Source organism: Quercus lobata, chromosome 11 (genome assembly GCF_001633185.2).
Source record: "Quercus lobata isolate SW786 chromosome 11, ValleyOak3.0 Primary Assembly, whole genome shotgun sequence".
Taxonomy (NCBI): Eukaryota; Viridiplantae; Streptophyta; class Magnoliopsida; order Fagales; family Fagaceae; genus Quercus; species Quercus lobata.
In genome coordinates, this window is record NC_044914.1 from 6,456,706 (window position 1) to 6,477,078 (window position 20,373).

The window sequence follows — 20,373 nt, forward strand, 5'->3', positions numbered from 1 at the left end:
CTCAGTAGGCAGCAGCACCTCCACCACCCACAACAACCGCAACACACAAACCACCATAATCAGACCATATCAAACCCACAACCCAAAAACAAAAAACGATTCTGAAGATCTGCGATTGCCCAAAGTTAAAGTCACTGCTGAACCTCTTTCCTATAACTTACAGAAATTCGAGATCTAGGGGAGTCCGATTCTAGATGAACGCTGCGAATCATCTGGCTGTTGGGGAGACGATATGGTAAGTTAGGTTTGATTTTTGATTTTGTTATTAATCTTGCTTTGCATTGCTTTAAATTTTTAGATCCCTCCTTTTCTCAGCCTCTTCGTTTATCAAGTTCCAAAATCAACCAAAGCCTCAACTTTGAACACACCCATTTGCAATTTTGGTAAATTTTTTTTTTTTTTTTTTAATTTATGTTTCCAGGCACAACCCACTTGAATACTAATTGTTTTCGTAGCCCCATCACGTTTTGTATTCCAATCACGCTTAAATTTAGAAATAGTATTGGCTATTCTAGGCTTTGTATTATTGAAATTTTTGTTGTTGTTATTATTATTGGCTATTGTTGTTGTGTCGTGTGAGAACTGAGTTTTCTTTTCTATGGTTATGTATATTATGGTTGCTTTGTTGAGTATTCACACACTGAATCTAGATTACAGGAACTATATTCTTATTTTAAAATTTTTGTAATTTAGGACTTTTGATTTATAGAAGTTATTATTATTTAAAAACTTTCATCAATTATTAATACTATTTGGGTTGTTGGTTTTAATTAAGGTTGAATGATGAGAAAAAGCAGAGCATGATTGAAGACATCTACAACACCAAGAAGCAGAAAAGGCGGAGAAATAATTGAAAGGGTTTTTTGGTATTGGTATTGGCGGAGGAATTTGGGTTAGGGGGTATGCTGGCAAACCTATGTGTTTTAGTTTTTTTATTTTTTTATTTAATGGTTTACTTGATCATTGTTAAAATCTGTTGTTGAAGCTTGAATGTTGTAGTGTAGTCATTTGACAAATGCAAATTAATTGTTGTTTAATTTTGTTGCTTTAAATTTAAAGGTGTTAAAATCTGTTGAATAAGTTATAATGATCATTGCAATAGAATACTTGCTTTCTAAATCTAAATCAAATGACTAGAAGATTGTGCTTTATTTTAGTTTGGGATTTTCATTTGAACATATATTATGTTGGTTGTGTGTTTTATGCAGTTTAGCTTCTTGAAAGTATGTTTTTGGAATTACAATTTCAACGGAATTATTAATTTTCTGTTCCAATTTTGTTTTAGGCCCTTCTGTTCTGTTATAGTTTTTAGTGATTTTTTTTTTTTTGGTAATGAATATGTGTTGTGCAGAGAGAGTTGGAGAGAGATTTATGGGAGACCCTTCACTACTGTCAAACCAGTCCCCTCTAATACTGATGAAGATATTACTGTATTAATTGTTAATCTGACACAATCGGATGAAGCATGGAGTCGAATATTATGTATATGAGATTGTTCTGGTATTGGACAGATTGTTTTTCTTCTCTTTTAGTTTTATACTCTTGCACAGATTGTTTGTTCTCTCTTCCGTTATTATTATTATTATTTTATCTGAATGCAACCAAATGACCAATCTTTGGAACTTTAGCATATTTTTTTATATATGTTTTATCTAATTATTAGGTGTCTATGTGTTGGGAGGAACTGGAGCATGACTATGAGAAGAAGAATGAAAAGCCACTTCAATCTGCATATTTTATAATTTTAATGAGAACCAAAACAGTCACAATGAATCAAAGAGTAGATATGCAAAACTTGAAATCTTTGACTTTCAATTCTTTTATTCATTTGTATATTATACTAACTTGAAATCTTATGATTTTGTGTTTATTTGTGTCTTACACATTACAATTAGGTGTTGGATTTTGAAAAATTTTCTTGAAGGCGACATTAATGCAGAATTTACTCTCCCCCGATCAACTATTCCATTTGAATTTCCAGCTGGCCAGAATTCAATTTTGCCAAAGTCTACTCTAGCAAACGTTAGTAAAGATCCCAACAAGGTGCCCAATTCTCGGGTCAATTCTCTGGAGTTGATCCTTTCTTTGCTAAGCTGCAGGAAATTGACCTTGATTTGCGGAAATATGACAACAAAAATCCTAGAAACGAATCAGTGGGCTTTGATTCCTCCACGCATCAACTTTTAGCCGTTCCCCCAGATCACTTTATTGGCTTTCACGAGAATAGCAAGAAGGGAGATAATTCCGAGAATTCCAAGTAAATAAGGCTGCATTTGTTTCGGGTGTAAATGAAATTGGGAAAATATTTTACACCCTTTTATGTGTGGATGCACATGTAAAATATAGTCAAACTGAAAATAAAAAAATTTGACGGTAAAATATGCCCTTTGACCCGTAAAATAGATTACACATCTATTTTACCTTCAAACAATTTCTGGACTCACACAAGGCAAGAGGGAGAGAGCTACTCATGCTGAGCCCATGCCGAGAAGGAAGGAGTACCGCTGGTGAAGCCCAGAACTAGCCCCTGACCCACGGCCCCGTCGTCATGCCTGAAGCTCGTCGTCGCTGCTGCCTAAAGCTCGTCGTCGTTCAAAGCTCTAGATCGAAGTTCGTCGTCATCGCTGCCGCCGCCTTGTAGCTTGTCTCCTCCACCTCTCAATCTTGTCGCCACCGCCTCTAGATTGACCCCCATCGATCAGATCTCTATTTCTTTCTCGATCTACTCTCTCTTTCCCTCAATCTCTCACTCTTTCTTCCTCCCTTTCTCCAGTTTCACCAAGTTTAAGAGTTTAATGATTGGTTTTATTTTGATTTTTGTTTCTAAAGTTTATATATTGAAATTTTCTATTATAAAATTTGTTTAGAAGTTGAGAAAATAGCTGAGAAAATGTGAGAAAAATGTAGAAAAATATTATTTTCAGAATGTTATCAAACACTTGAAAATATCTTTCAATACAATTTTCAAGATGCAGTCAAATACTTGAAAATATTTTCCTTTCCTAAAAATATTTTCACCTGTTACATGTTGCCAAACGCAACCTAAGTGATCCAGATTTGAAGGGTGTGGCAAGCTTTTGTAATATTGAAATGGGCCACACAAAGCCAATTATTGGGCCAATACCTGAAGATAAGCCCACCCCCATATTGATTTTCTCAGCCAGCAAAGTCAAGCCTCCTCTCCAAGATATTACCAACGGTCCTGGGCCTAATATGAGTCTAAAGCCCAATCAGCTGAGTAAATGGTCCAAGGTAGATCGTATGGTCTAAGGATATATTAACGTAGAAGACTCTATGACCTTAATAAGGGAACGAGGTTTTTTTAAAAAAATAACCATAAAACACATTCTATATTATAAGTTAGACAACGTTTGAAACATATTGCATATCTAACAATTCGAGTTCAGTAGACTCGATTTACCCAGAATGCTGAGGTGGAGAAAGTACAAAATCGAGTTTACTGAACTCGATTTCTATACATAGAAATCGAGTTTACTGAACTCGATTTCTATGTATAGAAACCGAGATTAACAAACTCGGTTTCTGTACATAGAAATCGAGTTTATTAAAATCGATTTCTATGTATATCCAACCCTCGTCTCTGCTCAAAAAATCCAGAGAACGAAGAAGAGAAGCAACGGAGAGTTCAAAATGAAGAAGAAAGAAGCAACGAATGAAACCCAGGCGCCGATTCTAACCGAACCCAGGCGCCTGAAGCTTCATCGTTTTTGCATCGTCGCGGTGGCGATTCTGTCCAAACCCAGGCGCTTGAAGCTTCAGGCGATGCAAAACGCAGAGATCGGACACGATCTCTGCGTTTTGCATCGCCTGAAGCTTCGGGCGCCTGGGTTTGGTCAGATCGGCGCTTGGGTTTGGTCAGAATCGCCGCCGCGACGATGCAAAAATGATCCGATCTCTGCGTTTTCCATCGCCTGAAGCTTCAGGCGCTTGGGTTTGGTCAGAATCGGCGCCTGGGTTTTCATTCGTTGCTTCTTTCTTCTTCATTTTGAACTCTCCGTTGCTTCTCTCTTCTTCGTTCTCTGGATTTTTTGAGCAGAAGATGAGTGTTCGATTTACATAGAAATCGATTTTAATAAACTCGATTTCTATGTACAGAAACCGAGTTTGTTAAACTCGGTTTCTATACATAGAAATCGAGTTCAGTGAACTCGATTTTTATGTATAGAAATCGAGTTCAGTAAACTCGATTTTGTACTTTCTCCACCTCAACTTTCTGGGTAAATCGAGTCTACTAAACTCGAATTGTTAGATATGCAATATGTTTCAAACGTTGTCTAACTTATAATATAGAATGTGTTTTATGGTTATTTTTTAAAAAAAACCAGGGAACGACCATCAGTGCAGTCCTTAGACACTCAAACTCAAAAAAAAAAAAAAAAAAAAAAAAAAGAACTGTGTGCTCCAATGGAGCTCTCTCCCAAATCATCTCATGAGTGGTGGTTGAAATCCAACCCCGCCGCTCATCATGAATTGTATTAGATGGAATTGTCGTGGGCTTGGAAACTACCAATGAGTTCGCGAGCTTTCCAATTTGGTGAAGGTAAAGGTCCCTGTTTGGTTTTTCTGATGGAAAAAAAAAAAATAGAAAAAATCCAAATTGGAATGATTACAGTGTCGCTTGAAGTTTGACAACTTGTTCATTGTGCTGTTAAGGAGTGGTTCATTCAACTTGGTACATGTGCTCTGTTGATGATCCAATGGGTAAGGTTTTGGGAACGGTCAGTAATTTTCAAACTCAACTCCAATTGTGGGATAAAAATACTTTGGTAATATCCGTATTTTGCTAGCTTGAAATAGAAAATAGCTTATTTAGGCCAAGGCTGTCTCAATGGCTGGACGAAGTCATGCCTATGTGCAACAGCTAAATGAGGAGATTGAGAAGCTCATGGATTTGGAAAATTGCATGTGGAATCAGTGATCCAAGATAGTGGTTGAGAAATGGCGATCAAAATACAAAGTACTTCCATTGTGTAGAGCAACTGAGAGAAATAAAAGAAATTTTATTTCGGGTCTTGAAAATGAACAGGGGGTTTGGATTGAGGATGAACACCAGGTTGGGATTTGCTGGTTAACTATTACTCTTCACTATTTTTCACGGCGTCTCCCATAGAATTTGATTCAGTGCTTGGTGGGATGGAAACAAGAGTTTCAGCAGAAATGAATGATGAGTTGCTTAGACCCTTTGAATCAAGGGAAGTTCAGTTTTCCCTCAAGCAGATGGATGCAGAAACAGCGCCAAGACAAGATGGTTTCCCTCCTCTGTGCTATAAACAATATTGCAATAAGGTTGGAATGGAGGTCTCAGAGGGCAATGCTCACAGTTCTTAATTATGGTACCATCCCTGCAAACCTTAACTAAACCTTTCTAACTCTCATCCCAAAAGTGCAGAGTCCAAGAAGAGTCATTGATTTTCGACCCATTAGCTTGAGTAATGTGTTGTTTAAATTGATAGCTAAAGTTCTAGCAAATCACTTAAAACCTCTTCTGCCAAATATGATATCTGAGACCCAGAGTGCTTTCATGTCAGAGAGACTCATCACTAACAATATTCTTATCACTCATGAAACTCTGTACTATTTGAAATCTAAAAGAACGAGAAAAGGCAACACCTATAACTGATGGTGGGACATCATATTACAATATGTTTGATGCAAACTACGACACTCTTGTGTGGGCACTACAAAAGAATGGTTTTGGAAATTTGCCAATCATAGTTGGAGAGATTGGCTGGCCAACTGATGGGGATCGGAATGCTAATATAGAGTATGCACAGCAGTTCAACCAAGATTTTATGACCCATATATTGGGTGGGAGAGGAACCCCTATGAGACCTGGGGCAGTTGATGTGTATTTATTTAGTTTGATTGACGAGGATGCTAAGAGCGTTCAACCAGGAAATTTTGAACGCCAGTGGGGGATCTTTAATTATGATGGGTCAACAAAATACCAGCTTAATCTTGGTACGACAAATTCAGGAGCCCTGGTTGCGGCACGGGGTGTGAAGTATCTGGACCAAAAGTGGTGTGTGATGAAGCCATCAGCTAAACTTGATGACCCACAAGTGTCACCAAGTGTGAGCTATGCCTGTGGACTTGCTGATTGCACTACCCTTGGTTATGGGACATCTTGTGCAAATTTGGATGCTCGGGGTAATGTCTCTTATGCATTTAACAGTTACTATTAGAGAAATAATCAGCTTGATGGATCCTGCAAGTTTCCCAATGTCTCAATGATCACCAAAAATGATCCATCAGTTGGAAGTTGCAAATTTCCAGTAATGATTGAGCCATATTATGGTGGCACAGAAAGGACAGTTGGGAGTCTGCAAAAGCCAGTGATTTTGGCTTCTGGCCTCATTCTCTTTTTGCCAAAAATTCTGTGAATTTTGACTTTTGAGGCTTCTAGTTCCCAAGGTATCATTTTTCCTCAACTTTTCCTAATTGCTTTGTAGGATAGCGTAGTGGGAGCTAAGAGCCATCGAAATATGGCATAACTTCAGTTCAAATTTTGCAATCTAGAAGACAAGACATTCTATGTGTCAAATGTATTCATGTCTGAAATCAAACTGCATTTGGAATTCTTTATGCATGGTAAGTAATGTTTGTGAATGGGGGGTACTTATCAAGCAGGTTGAGGTGGAGTGTTGGTGACGAGAAGGTATCTTTTGCAGCCGGCATATAAAACATTCTCCCTCTCATAGAATGTGAACCCCACAAATCAATTTTGCGTGACTCACATGTTGTGATCGAGAGGTTGCATATGCCAGATGCATATGATAATTATTAAGGGCTGATAACCTGGTTTCATGGATTGCTCAATGTGCCCCAGAAATATTGTATAGCACTCAAGTCGACAAGGGAGTACATTGATCACATGGCTTCTTTGTCTGGAAAATTCTTGTTGTCTCATCTTTTAGGCAATAGGGACAACTTTTGTAGGACAGAATCCATAATTTCAGGAAGGAAGAGAATAAAGTTTCTCGTCTTTTATTCCTATAGAGCCTCTTTCACATGTCTAGTTTGTTCCTATGCTTGGCTGGCTTCAAATGCTTTTCTATATAACTATTCTCTCTCTCTCTCTCTCATAGTTGATTATTCATCCTACCACATCCTCATGAAATAAGCAATATCATCACATACATGAATCAAAGCCAATAGAACTCCTGGCTTGGTGGAAAAATGAGGAAGCAATTTTATCTATGAATATGCAAATATTGTTCCTTATTGGAGCCATACAAATACAATCCAGTTGTTCAAATTAATAATAATGTTGTTTATTAGTGCTTGAGATATTCTCAACATGTTCCATCGAAATCTGTAGCAACTAAATTAGAAAACCATGTTTTTTTGTAAGATGGTAGTGCTGTTGGCTGCTACGAAATAGTTCCATCCCTCAACAAAATTTAGTATTATTGATGTCAGGATTTGATGACTTGAATGATTTACTGTTAAAAAGTGTCGTCATTGGGCTGGCCTGGCCCCTTTTTACTAGGCTTAGTGGGTCGGGTCAACTAATCCGCTAACCAATCAATAGGTCGAGCAAGGTCAGGCCGAAAAGGAAAAATTCAACTTATGGTTCTGCCTATGGGCAATGGCCATTTAACTTTAGTGGGCTGAGTTATTAGGCTAAACCAAATGGACTACCCATAGATTTTTAATGGGATTTTTTTTTTCTTTTTTTCAAAGGAAAGAATCTAATTATTTTTTTTAGAATCGAAAATTTTAAAACTTATTTAATTTATTTAAGGCCAAAACCGAATAAAATTTTTTATTAAGGTTTTAAATAGTTCTTTCTTTTTCTATCTTTTAATAAACAAAATGTCCAACGTTTAATTTGAAAAAAAAATTCGAAGTTACCAGGCTAAATATTTTTGGTGCTCTAGGTTTTATAAAACTAAAATAAAACAAAAAATGCATAAAATAAATTAATTACAAAAAGAAAATAAAAGGGAAAACTATATAACACCTATTACGTACAATAAAGAAAAAGAAAGAAAGAAAGAAAAAAGAAAGTCAGAATCTGAGTTCTACTATTACGTACAATAAAGAAAAAGAAAGAAAGAAAGTCAGAATTTGAGTTCTACCTAGAAACATGTACACATTTGGGTTTCAATGACCCAGGTGGGGGCCCAGGTCCCCCGGGTCCAAATTTTATTTTATATATCTATATATATATATATATATATAGTTATAATATATTTTATTTATGTAATTGGGTGCCATTTCAAAATCTTAGCGCTCTTTCTCCTCAATAAGCCTAACTAGTCTCACCCAATTAGCAAATATTTAACCTAAAAATTTAACAAAAACAATAAAAACATTCGCAATAGTGATTGTATTTTAGCCCAAAAAAAAAAAAAACTATTTTACTACCAAAGAACTAAGAAATTATGTGTTATTAGAGAAGTTAAAACCAAAAATTTATGTTTAATGAGTTGTTTATATTATTTTAAATGAAGTGAAAAAAAAAATAGAACATTTGATATTTAGTGTATTGTAAAGTGATGTGGTAAAAGTTAAAATTTTTAGTATCATCACTATGAATGCTCTAAATTTTTTTAAAAAAAAATCCTAGTCAGCCTAATATTTAAAAAAAAAACATTATTTTTTTTTTTTTGTTTTTGTCTTTGTTAGTAAATGATTGTATCTTAATGTATTTAAAAACAATGATTTTAAGTATTTATAATTTTTTAATACTCTATGGATGCCTACTTGGAGTTTTTTTTTTTCTTTTTACTCTAGCCCCTGCTAACTTAAAATCCTAGGTTTCAACCAAATTTTTAGATTCATATTATTTCTCTTAAATTAAAATTAAAACATAAATAAACAACATGTTATCATTTAAATTATCATACATTATGCATTATATTAATAACAAAACATAAAAACAAATGAAAAAAAGAACATAATACAATATACAAGGCATCACATTAGTCACAAAACATATAAAAAAATAAAAAACATAAAGCAATACATCCCACATCATATTAATAACAAAACATAAAATAAAAAAAAAAAAAAAAAAAAAAAAAAAAAAAAAAAAAAAGCAGCAGCAGCAGTAACAACAACAACAAAAATAATAATAAATCAAGGACAAGAAATATGGGTCATGCAAAAGATCTATACCTCACACATATAGCACTTTACATGACTGTAGAGATCGGTCCATTGGTTAAAATTGACTACTACAGCTATATGTGTGAATCAATATGTCGAACAAAGGTAAGTTTTTTAGGCATTTTGGTGGAGAAACCTAAGACTAATGAAATGGTACCGAAGGGATCATAAAAAGAGTGAGTGAAAAAAGTGAGTGTAACTGAGAAATTATGAGAAAAAAAAAATAGCTTTCTAGCAACTACATGTTATAAAACTCAATCAAGTCCTTACAAAAACTGTTTTCACATTCTTTGAAACTCAAAAGTATTTTATAGTGATTTTGGCAAAGTTTCGCTATAGGTGAAAAAAGTGGGATCTTTTGAATGTGGAAAATGGTAGTATTTATAGAGTTTATTAGGCTGTAGGGTTTGGTGGGATATCCTGGCCAGATAGTTGGCCAGGCTGATTGACTAAAGATGCGTACGCCACAACTTTGGTGTGTATCAGTGTATGCCACAACTTTGGTTTGTATGCATCAAATAATCAGTGTACGCATATTAGCTAAGCTGTTTGCAAAATTGGCTAGAAATGGGATTTGGGGCAAACTTGGGTGTTATGTTCTTTTGGGGTTATGGAGTTTCATACACGACATTAATAATTTTGATATTAATTTGATTTTTTATCATTGAGATAGAGGATCTCGAGTATAGGGCGAAACGAAATAGGATATAGCATGAGTTATAACTCACAAACTAGAATTAGGTAAAGGTGAAAGCATAAGATTTTATGCAAAATCCTTATTTGAATTGAAAAATGTTACCCTAAACAATTTATTGTTTCACACATTACTCTTTTTATAATTCTACCATTATCATTTTCAGAATCCAAACAAGTAGCAACCTTATGACTATAAAAACTAAATACTTCAAATACATCAAAACAAACTATTGCTTTGCAACAATAGTACTGTCAGGCTTTGCTGGATTCTGGAGTTTTCTTGATCAAACTACCACCAACGCTATCACTATCATACATCTTCGGGTGATTGCGGTGCCGGATTTGTTGTACAAGTGAAGCTGCCTAGAACTCTGAACTTAATTGGGACAAGTTAGAGCACTTGGATCTGTAAGTGCAAAATAATGCAAAATAGAAAAAATGTTGAGATATGCACATTTTGGCCAAAAAAACACCAACATCAGTGGGTATAAAATTGTGTATAAATGCACAAGTGTTACAATAACCGTGCATATATGCATGATTACTATAGTACATGTATATAATATTTTATTATTTTTTTGGTAGTGTTGGGTATGTAAGAGAGAGGAGTAGTGAGTGAGGAAATAATAAAAAATTGTAAAAGAATGAATATTTTATTAAATAAATATGTAGAATAAATAGACTAATGTGGGTGTTTTGTAAAAATTGGTGTGTAAAATAGAAAATGTAAGTTTTTAGTGTAAAATAAAATGAAACTTATTAACTTACTGATACGGTTAGATTGCCAAATTCGTTTCAAGTCATGGGCCATTAGAGCAAAGGCTTCCACTTTTGTGTATGTTTTCAGGGTTTTTGAAAAAACTTGGACTTTTGATAAGTTGGATATGTCACCGGAGGTAGATGTCAAAACCAATTCAAGAAGTTCTCCTCCAAAGTACTGATCTTTTAGATGCTCAGTATGTTGAGACTCAGATCCTTCACCATTATTGCTTGTATAAGTCCATACAGTGCCAGCTGTAATAAAGAATACCGCATCAATTGGGTCTCCCTCCCTAACAATGTAGCAGTACTTGTTATAGAACATTGGTTGAAGAGAGTCGCAGATTTTAAGCAACAGTGACTCATGCTTGGCCAACCCACTGTCTTTTATGATTTTCAGCTGATCAAGGAAAAAAAAAATTACTATAAGTTTGTGTATACCTCTTAATAGTTGGTAATTGAGTTTCACGTAATGCAAATTATCTTAACAATGTTACTATACTTATAATAAATTACGTACTAAAAGCATGTCAAGCTTAATGCTTATATTCAGTCATTTGACAATTCATCAAAAAAAAATATTGAGTCATTTAAACACAGTGTAAAAACCAACTTTCATTATATTAACTAAAATTTCTACAATATCTATATAATTCCCCAAATAATTATTATTATAAGTAAAGGAGCTAAGAAATATTTAATATTTTATTTTTAAAAGTATAATGGTGAGAAAAAAAAAATTTTTAGGTCAGCCTGTTTACTTCTAGTCGAATAACATTGTTTCATTATAGGTACTCTATGAATGCATTTAGTAGCTAATTTTCTAGGCATAAAGAATACGTTTTGAAAAAAAATTTTGGTTGTGTTTTTTAACTCTTCTTTGTATTAGATAAAACGCGCTTCCCAGACGCACATTTGTATTTCAGATTTTTTTTTTTTTTTTTTCTAGCCGTAACTTTTTGACTTTTCTTTTGTGAACAATGCTCTCGTGCACTGTTTATGGGTCCCACAAACTACACTTTTCAGTAACTTTTTCATTAAAAATTGGTCCCAAGGTATTATTCATACATTTAAAAATTATTTTGCTACAGTATTTTTCAGTTTCAGTTTTCAGTTTTCAATTTCATTTTCCCTAACCTCTACAATTAAGTCAGGACAGTAATTCTTATAAAAAAAAAAAAACAAAATCAGAACAGTAATCCTTAGAGCTGAGGATTCTCATTTCACCCACCCACGCCCAACTCACAAGCCATAGAAACCCACTGCTGTCTATGATGCAAGCCCATACACATTCACGACTTTTGTGGAAAATTGTTTGTGCATAAATCTCTATAAATTGTTAAGAAATTGTGTAAAATTGTACATAAATTACAAAAGCTATGAAAAAAATATGGATGTTAGCGGAATCAATTAGGCCTTTTTTTTTTCTTCTCATTTTTGTACAAATTATCCAATTAAAAATGAGTTTTTTGTTATAATGTTTTCGTAGATCTAATTATACTAGCTCTAGCGTTTAATTTTTTTTTCCTTGTGCTTGATCTATTATTTACTAAAATGATTAACATATCGTAGAAAATTTTAATAATAAATTAAAAAAATATATACTCAAAAAGCATAATCAAACGCATTTTAATGAGCATGATTATTTTCTCACTTATTTAAGCATTATTTAAAACTTTTTTTTTTTTTTGAGATCCATTATTTAAAACTTTATTTCTCCAAACAATGTATTTTGCAAATTTCGTTTGGTTAGAATTTGATATTACTAGAATTTCTATTTTCCAAAACTTACCAAACGTAGCCACGACCGTTCTTATGTACACAGTACACTAGTAAATTCTAAAATCTATATATTCAACATTTTTATTTAATTCTCAAATGATATTTTATTATTAGATTGAATCTGGTAGGATTTTACTATTAATTTTCAAAAATTAGTCTTTGTCACTATAAAATATATATTAAAGCTAGTAAATACTTATTTCTTAACTGTTATTCAAGATTATTACCTAACATACTAAATGCAAAAGGGAGCAAATATTTTTTTTATAAGCTATAAAATTACACAACGGTCATAAAAATGACAAATTTTTTTAATAAATTTTTTTTAAGTATAATTACATAAATATATTTCACCATAAAAGATTTTACCAATCAAACTAATTGAAATATACAAAACTTATAAATTTTAATTTTTATGTTAAATGATATTTCTTTATATTTTATTAACTATTCAATTAGAATATTTCCAAAGTGTGTACATTGTCACCATGCATGGGGCAAGCAGCTATTTAGCAAATTTATAAAAGTAGTGAAACTCACACTCTTGAGCAGATTTAAGCAGATATGGCAGTTGACAGCGCTTCGAAGTTCACGAGGAAGACCAGGGATAAGGGTCTCTACATGAACGTCATCGTCTGCATCATAGCTCTTAGCCATGTGGTCAATAATCTTGTCCCCTGTTGTTCTATCAAAGTCGTGTTTGTCCATCCACTTTTTAAGGCTTTTTTGTCGTTTTCTCCACTTTTGTTCTTTTGTTGTTCTCCACTCCAAGTATATCTGTCGTCCCACTTCTGCTAGTCAGTTCAACTCGCCAAATCTTACCATGTTTAGGCATTAAAACTAATACTCACTCCGTCCTACTTTATTTGTCATCTATTTTATTTTAGGATATCTTAAAATATTGTTCTATTTCTAAAAAATAAAAGTTATTAATTTACTAATGTTCCTATTATATCCTTATTTTATTAATAATTCTATCTTTTGATAAATTTATTTAAGGGTAGTTTTGGAAATTTATACATTTTTAAATGGTAGACAAGACAATAAATGATGTTTCCTTAAAAAGTTTGAATTTTCAAACAAGATAAACAAAGTGGGACGGAGGGAGTAATATTTTACAATTATACATCTCAATGTTCTACTTCCACACAACTTTTCTTTTTCCATCTTCTCAAAAAAAAAAAAAAACCCTTTTCTTTTTTCAAAAAATAAATAAATGAAAAAAGAGAGATGTAGATAGGAAATGGGGTAGAATTTATAGACTTAAACAATCTTGTGGAGGGGAAAACGAAGGGAACAAGATTCAGACAAAAAATAAAAAAAAGGGGTAAAGTACAAGAAAAACCTCATAAATTTATAATTAGGATATATTAAACTCCAGAATTTCAATTGAGATCTGAGACACTTTAATTAAACTCCTAACTTTTATAAATTTACATTTCACATGTGAGGGTGAAATTTGTTTGGAAGGATTTTTTGTGTATATTTATGAAAGTCATGGGTTTAATGAGTCTCATTTAAAAGTGTAAGGTTTAATGTGTCCTAATTATAAAACTATGGTGCCCTTTTTATACTTTCCCCAAAAAGAAAATACCAACAACTCAATCACCAACTTGTGCAATATGCGAAAAAGTTCCCAAAGGGTAACAACTAGTTGCTAGCTTGTGGAATATGCAAAAAAAAATACTAACCTATCTAGCTTCTAATTAATGCAGAGAACACAACTTTGTTGATGGAATGCCATTTGCTGGAAGAAGTTATGTTAGTAACCCCACACTTCTTGTAAGATCCTCTTATCCAAATAATCTTATCCTTACATCCCTTCAATTAGTAGTTAAGTTCCAAGTAAAATAGATAGGATTGAATCAGTTACACATGTTGGGATTATGATAGAGTTAGACCTATGTGTGTAGGGTTGTCCAACCCACTCGGTTACCCAAGCTAAGTGATAAACCCCACTGGATTCAAGCCAACCGTAACCCAACTTGACTACTCTAGTGGTCAGCAGAGGGTCTTTTCCTATAGAAATTAATGCTGCCAAGTCAGTTGCAGGTCTCCTTCCTCAAAAGCCAAAATACACAAACTATCCGAAATATATATGAGCTTTCTAGCAAGATTTGCAAGATTTGGCAAGATCTTACTGGATATGATGAGATTTCTGTCAAATTTGGAGAAATCTCACCAGATTTTCACTGATTTTTGCCGTTAACTAGCCTAATTTTCTCCGTTTTCTAGATCCATAACTCCAACCAAATTGACCACCACTTGCCGTTAACTAGCCTAATTTGGTCGGCGATGAGTTGAGATATGCTCCACCCAATCAGGTTGGGTCGAGTGTTGTTTAAGCCCAAACCTGATATGACCCAACCCATGGACAACCTTACATGTGTGGCCAATAGAAGGAGAGCTTGAGTTGTATAAAGAGTGCAAGGAACCATAATTTGATATATCTTGAAAAAAAAATGTAATTCCTTGCTTGGTGCACTTCCTTTCTTTCTTAATATTTCTTTATGGAGTGTGACTATCTTGAATTAAGGCAATTCACATACGATTCCCATATATTTCCATACGCTTTACACCTATTCCCAATAGAAATAACCAAGTTCCTAACAAGAAGTATAATAATAGCTTAATTTTGAATATTTATATCATTATTAGAAAGTATTATCATACTTATTTTTTGTTAATTCATGCATTTTATATTTGGTTTTAGAATAATATTGAATAATTGTTTTTGTGCTTAAAATGAATTTTAATGCATGAATATGTCTTGTAGACACCCTATTTCATTATGACCTATACCCAAATCCCCTAGTCCCAATGACGAGAAAATCAGTCGCTACCAATATGATTAGCATCATGTGTGGAGACAATGAGCATACAAACCCCAAAGTGGCTCAATATAGTTCAAGCCCAAGCCCAACTATGACTCAGAATCAAGCTCAAAAGCCTAAAAGGCCATTTTTAACCTAATTGGGCCAAGACTTACAAAAGGTGCATACATTAGGTATTTGATGTGTATGCACTCAATCTATGGCATACACACCATCTGGACAAAAGCCTTAAATCACTTAATTTCTATTTTGGTGAGATTCTAGGGCAACCAGCTTGATCAACTGACTGCCCAAATGTTTAACCTAATCCTAGATCTCAATTTTTCCTATATAAACCTCCATTTTCACCATCTAAATGGTCTAGATTTTCAATACCTAGAGAAACTTTGTTGAAATACCTCTAGAAGGGCAAAAAATGTGAGCATTAGATTGATTTTCAGCCATCTTTGGTTAGAAGATAATCTCTTACTCATTCATGTTCAAAACTTCTAGTTGGTTCAAAGCTTTTCTAGCACACCACTTAGTGTCATTAAGCTAAACCTAACCGAACCATTCGAATCATTCCTCCAAACATTCAACTGCGGTAGTTGATTTCAGCTGAAGGGCTGGTAATTAACATCACTGTAAGTGCCATGAGGAGGAGATATGGATCTTTGCTATGATCCACACTTTTCCTTTTGATTCTTGTTTCTTTTATGTTTTTTCATGTTGTTTTAATGTTTTAATATGTTGCTTTTGTACCATAACATGCTTTTCTTTGGTTGTTTGATCCATTTTCTTCATTTTTCTACAAATTTGTAAAAACAAACCCTAATTTGCCTTAGGATGCGTACACATGGTATAAGATGCATACGCATACCCTGTGTACACATGTTTTAGATGGCTAGGGTTCATGTTTTTGTTGTTTTTCTGGGAATCTATTTAAAGCCTAGATGTGCATGCCAATCTAGGCATAAACTAGATTTCTTTCATTTACTTTTAATGCCATATTTTACTATCTTTCCTCATTTTTTTTATTTGCTTTGACTGTATATATGCTGTCATGTTTGTTTCCTTTTGTATCACATGTGTAATAAATCCAAAATACCCAAAATATCTTATTTTCTTTCCTTTCTTGTATCAAACCCTAATGCAGTCTATCTCTTCTCTCTCATTCACTCTCTAATTTTGCTTTAATCCTCATAAGGCAAGTAAAATATTTAGAAATAATAAATGAAAACCTTACAACTCATAAAAGCTTAAATACTTTCTAAAAAAATCAAAATCAATAGTCAATTAATATTCAATTCCTTTTGGAATTAGTTGACTATTCAAAGATAAGGAAAGTATCTTGACAAGCTTTAATGTTATTAAGGTAATTGATTTGAACTTAAATAGTAACATAAAAGTTAAGTTAATTCCGTCTTAATTAATCAAATCTCATTCAAGCCTTAAAAGATGCAAGATCATTGATGACAAATCAAGACAAATCTAATTTTAATAAAGGGAAGATATCCACACATCAAAGAAGACTTCACATCAATTTTAATGATCCCCTTTTACATAAGACATAATCATCATTTGAGAGAAACTCGCAATCTTGGTTGGTATCCATTTGCATGCGTGCAAGCACATGCATAATTGGGTATACACATGCACATACTTGGATGTTGATGTTTTGACCTCTATCATGTCTGTATGCTAATGCTTTAAGCTTGATGCCATGAGTTGTATGATTCTATACATGTCTATGCTTCCATGATCGCATGTTTTATCTACTTTCCCTTGCTTGTCACACATGATACATAGGCTTATACCTAGGCTTTAGATGCAAGTGCACATCCATTTGGGCCTCTAAGATAGCTTACTTTCCACCAAGCTGAACAACAATATATAAAGGTCACTATAGCTAGGCAGGCTTGGGGTGCCTAACCTCTTCCCATTTTGTACCCTAACTCTGAACCTAGTCTGGTAGAAAGACCTTCATGGAGTCATGTTTTGGTTTAAGGACCTATAACCAAGTGGTGACTCATTCATCTCTTTTTAAGAGACTTCGTATACTCTCAAGCTTGCATGCACTAGATTCAAATCTAAAATTGTTTTCAAGGAGATTGAGTGTAGCATATCCTACTTTCACGAGAAGGAACCGACAAGCCGATGTGCCATAAAGGGGGTACAAACCACGGAATTTACATGTCTTTTGTAGAGAATGAAATTAATTCTAGCAAGGAATCCTAATGGAATTTATTTTTACAAGGGAGATAATGAAGTTAAAGAAGGTCAACCTAACTAAATTTGAGTCCAATTGGAGCATGGAATCAAAAGAGATTTACATCAAATCTAAGTCCAATTTAGATTTGGATTCTAGACTACATAGCATTTAGTATTTTGGGCATAACTTTCAACTCTGATATTAATTTTGATGATTCAAGTGCTGGAAAGCTAACTTATAGGGCTAAAACTTTATAGTTTAATAAAACCCCGATTCTGACTTTAAATGGGCCAAAAATGTTGGTTAAATGAAGTCTAAAAACTAGGGATTCTCTCTAAATGAGAATCCATCTTATAATAAGATTTCTTGGACAATTTAAAGGCTCTTTAGGGAAAACTCAAGAGTTAGCAGCCTTAGAAGGAGAATTAGGTTTTATTTAAAATTTATTTACAATTTTTGGAGTTTTATTTATGGACATTAGTTTTATTTAACAATATTATTTTATAACTCAACTAAAAGGGTGAAACCCAACTATTTATTGGTATGTTCATGACAATAATTTTAGGGTTTTAGTGCTTATGTTCTTGTGTTTTTTATTGATTTAATTATCTAGAACAGTGATTGTTTTTGTATATTCTTTGATTTAGCATAGACTCCGGCATGTTAGATGCTTAAAATTTCCTTTCAATTAATTCACTAGTTTTATTTTGCCTAAAATGAATCAAATTTTAGAAAACTAATTCTTGATTTCTAATTGCTAAATCATCAGACTAAGATCATGCTTTGTATGAATTTTAGTTGAGTTATAAAATAATATTGTTAAGACTACCAATGGATGTGCTGTGTGTGAACCCTTAAACCTTAGTGTCTTAATATATTGTTGTTTTCCCTCATTCTAAATTTTCTTTACCAAACCCTCAATCAAAATTTCTCTTACATTAAATTTTATTGTTTTTAATTTTTAATTTATCTTGTGGTTTGCTAATAAATTCTTTTTCCTTATGGATTCGACCTCGGACACACTGAAATATTATTTTGTGACTCTACACTTGGGAGATTATTTAAGTCACAACATGGTATTAGAGCAGTTGATCTTGAGATGATCGAATTCATTGCACCTCATCAAAGTTTCATGGAGTCACTGAAACTCAAATGTGGATATTCTTTTTGATGGCTTCTCAAGGTCTACAAATTCTTTGCTCTTGACAACACTCCACCACTTCTCATGGTTCCCATTGCCTCTTATTATATGGAAGGAGAGATGTTGAAGTGGTTTCAAGGGGTGGAGGCATCAGGCTTATACACAAATTGGGTAGATTTCATATGCACCCACAATATTAGTTTTGAACACCAATCCTTCCTACATCAATGGAGACTACCACCCAAGAATCCAAATGCAAGAGCCCGTGAATTAAATGACGAAGAGCCAAGAACTAATCCTTGATGCACCCACTCAAGAGTCCACAATTCAAGAATTAGAAATCCAAGTGTCTTTGATCCAAGAATCAAAGATGTAAAAGCTGATAATTCAAATGGTTAAAGAATCACATGAGGTATTGAGAATTCAAAGACAATCCAAGGTCCAAAAATCTAATGAGAATTCAAAGATAATCTAAGGCATCAGATGATGTCATGGATGACGTTATAAAAAGCTGGCGTAGTTCTTCAATGCGTGGCAAGAGTGTGGTGGCAACAACGCGTGTAGGACTTCCATGTGGCACATGAGAGCGCTTGTAGGGTCAGATGAGGGCCATATTCTTAGGTTTTTGTAGATCGGCGAACAACAAGGCCTACATAGTAGTGTGTGTGACCATAATCTGATCAAGGAGTTGAGAATCCTTGACGGCACATGTGAGGAGAGTCGGAGCCTGTGTCTATGCATGGAGGCACGTGCAACTGCTGTTTGGGACGAGTTTCTTGGGAATTGGTCATGGAAGGCCGTTGAGCACGTCTGTGTGGTTGATTTTGTCAGGCGAAGGCTATTGGGAGTCGTGCATTAAACGGAGAGATTACCGCTATATCACAAGTCCAATTGGGTATTGGGTAAGGGTTCAACTGTAGATTGGTAATAGGTACTGAAATTCCTTTTATTTGTAACTGCTTGTTTTGATTATAGTGGATTCTCGAGAGTTGTGACCTTACATTCACCCGTTAGGGTTTTGCCTCAGTGTTTTTCCCCATTTGTAAACAAATCACTTGTGTCAAATTTATTTTTCGCTACATTTAACTTAGTTGGTGATTTGTTTGTGCTACCACGCTTATTGCGTGTAATTGAAACTAATTAATTCACTTGAATAATTAATTGATTAATTTACAAAAGGGATCAATATATTTTTGGTCTATCATAAAGAAATAATAAAGTGCAAAAAATTTTCAAAAAAAAAGAAGTGAAAGGAAAGGATTGGGCACTCACCTGCAAGTTTCCAATGAAATAAAGAAATAATAACAGACCAAAGATAGAAATTCCAAGTGCAAAGATGTTTTCCCATATGTAGCTACTTGTTTGGAGGTTTGACCCAAAAGAACTGCAAAATGCCACAACTATAATGTATGAGACACTAAGCTTAAAAATTTCTAACTAAAATTCAAAAAATGAGAATTCATGAAAATTTAGGGGAAATGTATTAGTTAAAAAGAAAATGAAAGATCTATATTTGGGCCTTCAAAGTAAGAAAGCAGGGTCAAGATCACATGTTTATGGCTTTTGGACAAATAGGAACTCCAACCCCATACATAAGAGCAATTGTTAATTAAGGATGGGGTTCAAGCCCATTACATCCATGAGAGAAGGAAGCATGAATACGACACAATTAGAGGAAATTAAGGAAAGAATGAAAAGCAAAAAGAAGACAATGGCTACAAACTTCTCTTATATCTTTTTATCGGATGTAAATTTTGACAAATCTACCATTTGATTGCATTTTCTTATTATGTCCTCAATGCTTGTAAACTTTCAAGAAGATTAAAAATCAA

General features: G+C 33.8%; 1 protein-coding gene, 1 long non-coding RNA gene and 1 pseudogene across 3 annotated transcripts; 2 read left to right on the forward strand and 1 right to left on the reverse strand.

Annotated features, from left to right (window-relative positions):
* Positions 1-302: 302 nt before the first annotated feature.
* Positions 303-1,900, forward strand: LOC115967968. 2 transcript variants are annotated; one of them, XR_004086612.1, is made up of 4 exons: positions 303-383; positions 776-900; positions 1,352-1,500; positions 1,664-1,900. It is a non-coding gene; the product is annotated as an uncharacterized LOC115967968 (long non-coding RNA). The 2 variants fall into 2 exon arrangements; XR_004086611.1 differs by having other exon boundaries at positions 1,352-1,900.
* Positions 1,901-5,178: 3,278 nt separating this feature from the next.
* LOC115966330 lies at positions 5,179-6,404 on the forward strand (annotated as a pseudogene).
* A 3,507-nt stretch (positions 6,405-9,911) lies between these two features.
* On the reverse strand, positions 9,912-19,945 carry LOC115968967 (cyclic nucleotide-gated ion channel 1-like). The gene is made up of 4 exons (XM_031088515.1): positions 19,814-19,945; positions 12,916-13,152; positions 10,603-10,993; positions 9,912-10,240 (listed from the first exon to the last, which is right to left on the reverse strand). The coding sequence occupies exons 2-4, from the start codon at positions 13,081-13,083 to the stop codon at positions 10,212-10,214; spliced, it is 588 nt and encodes a 195-aa protein (XP_030944375.1). The 5' UTR covers positions 13,084-13,152; positions 19,814-19,945; the 3' UTR covers positions 9,912-10,211.
* Positions 19,946-20,373: the final 428 nt, after the last annotated feature.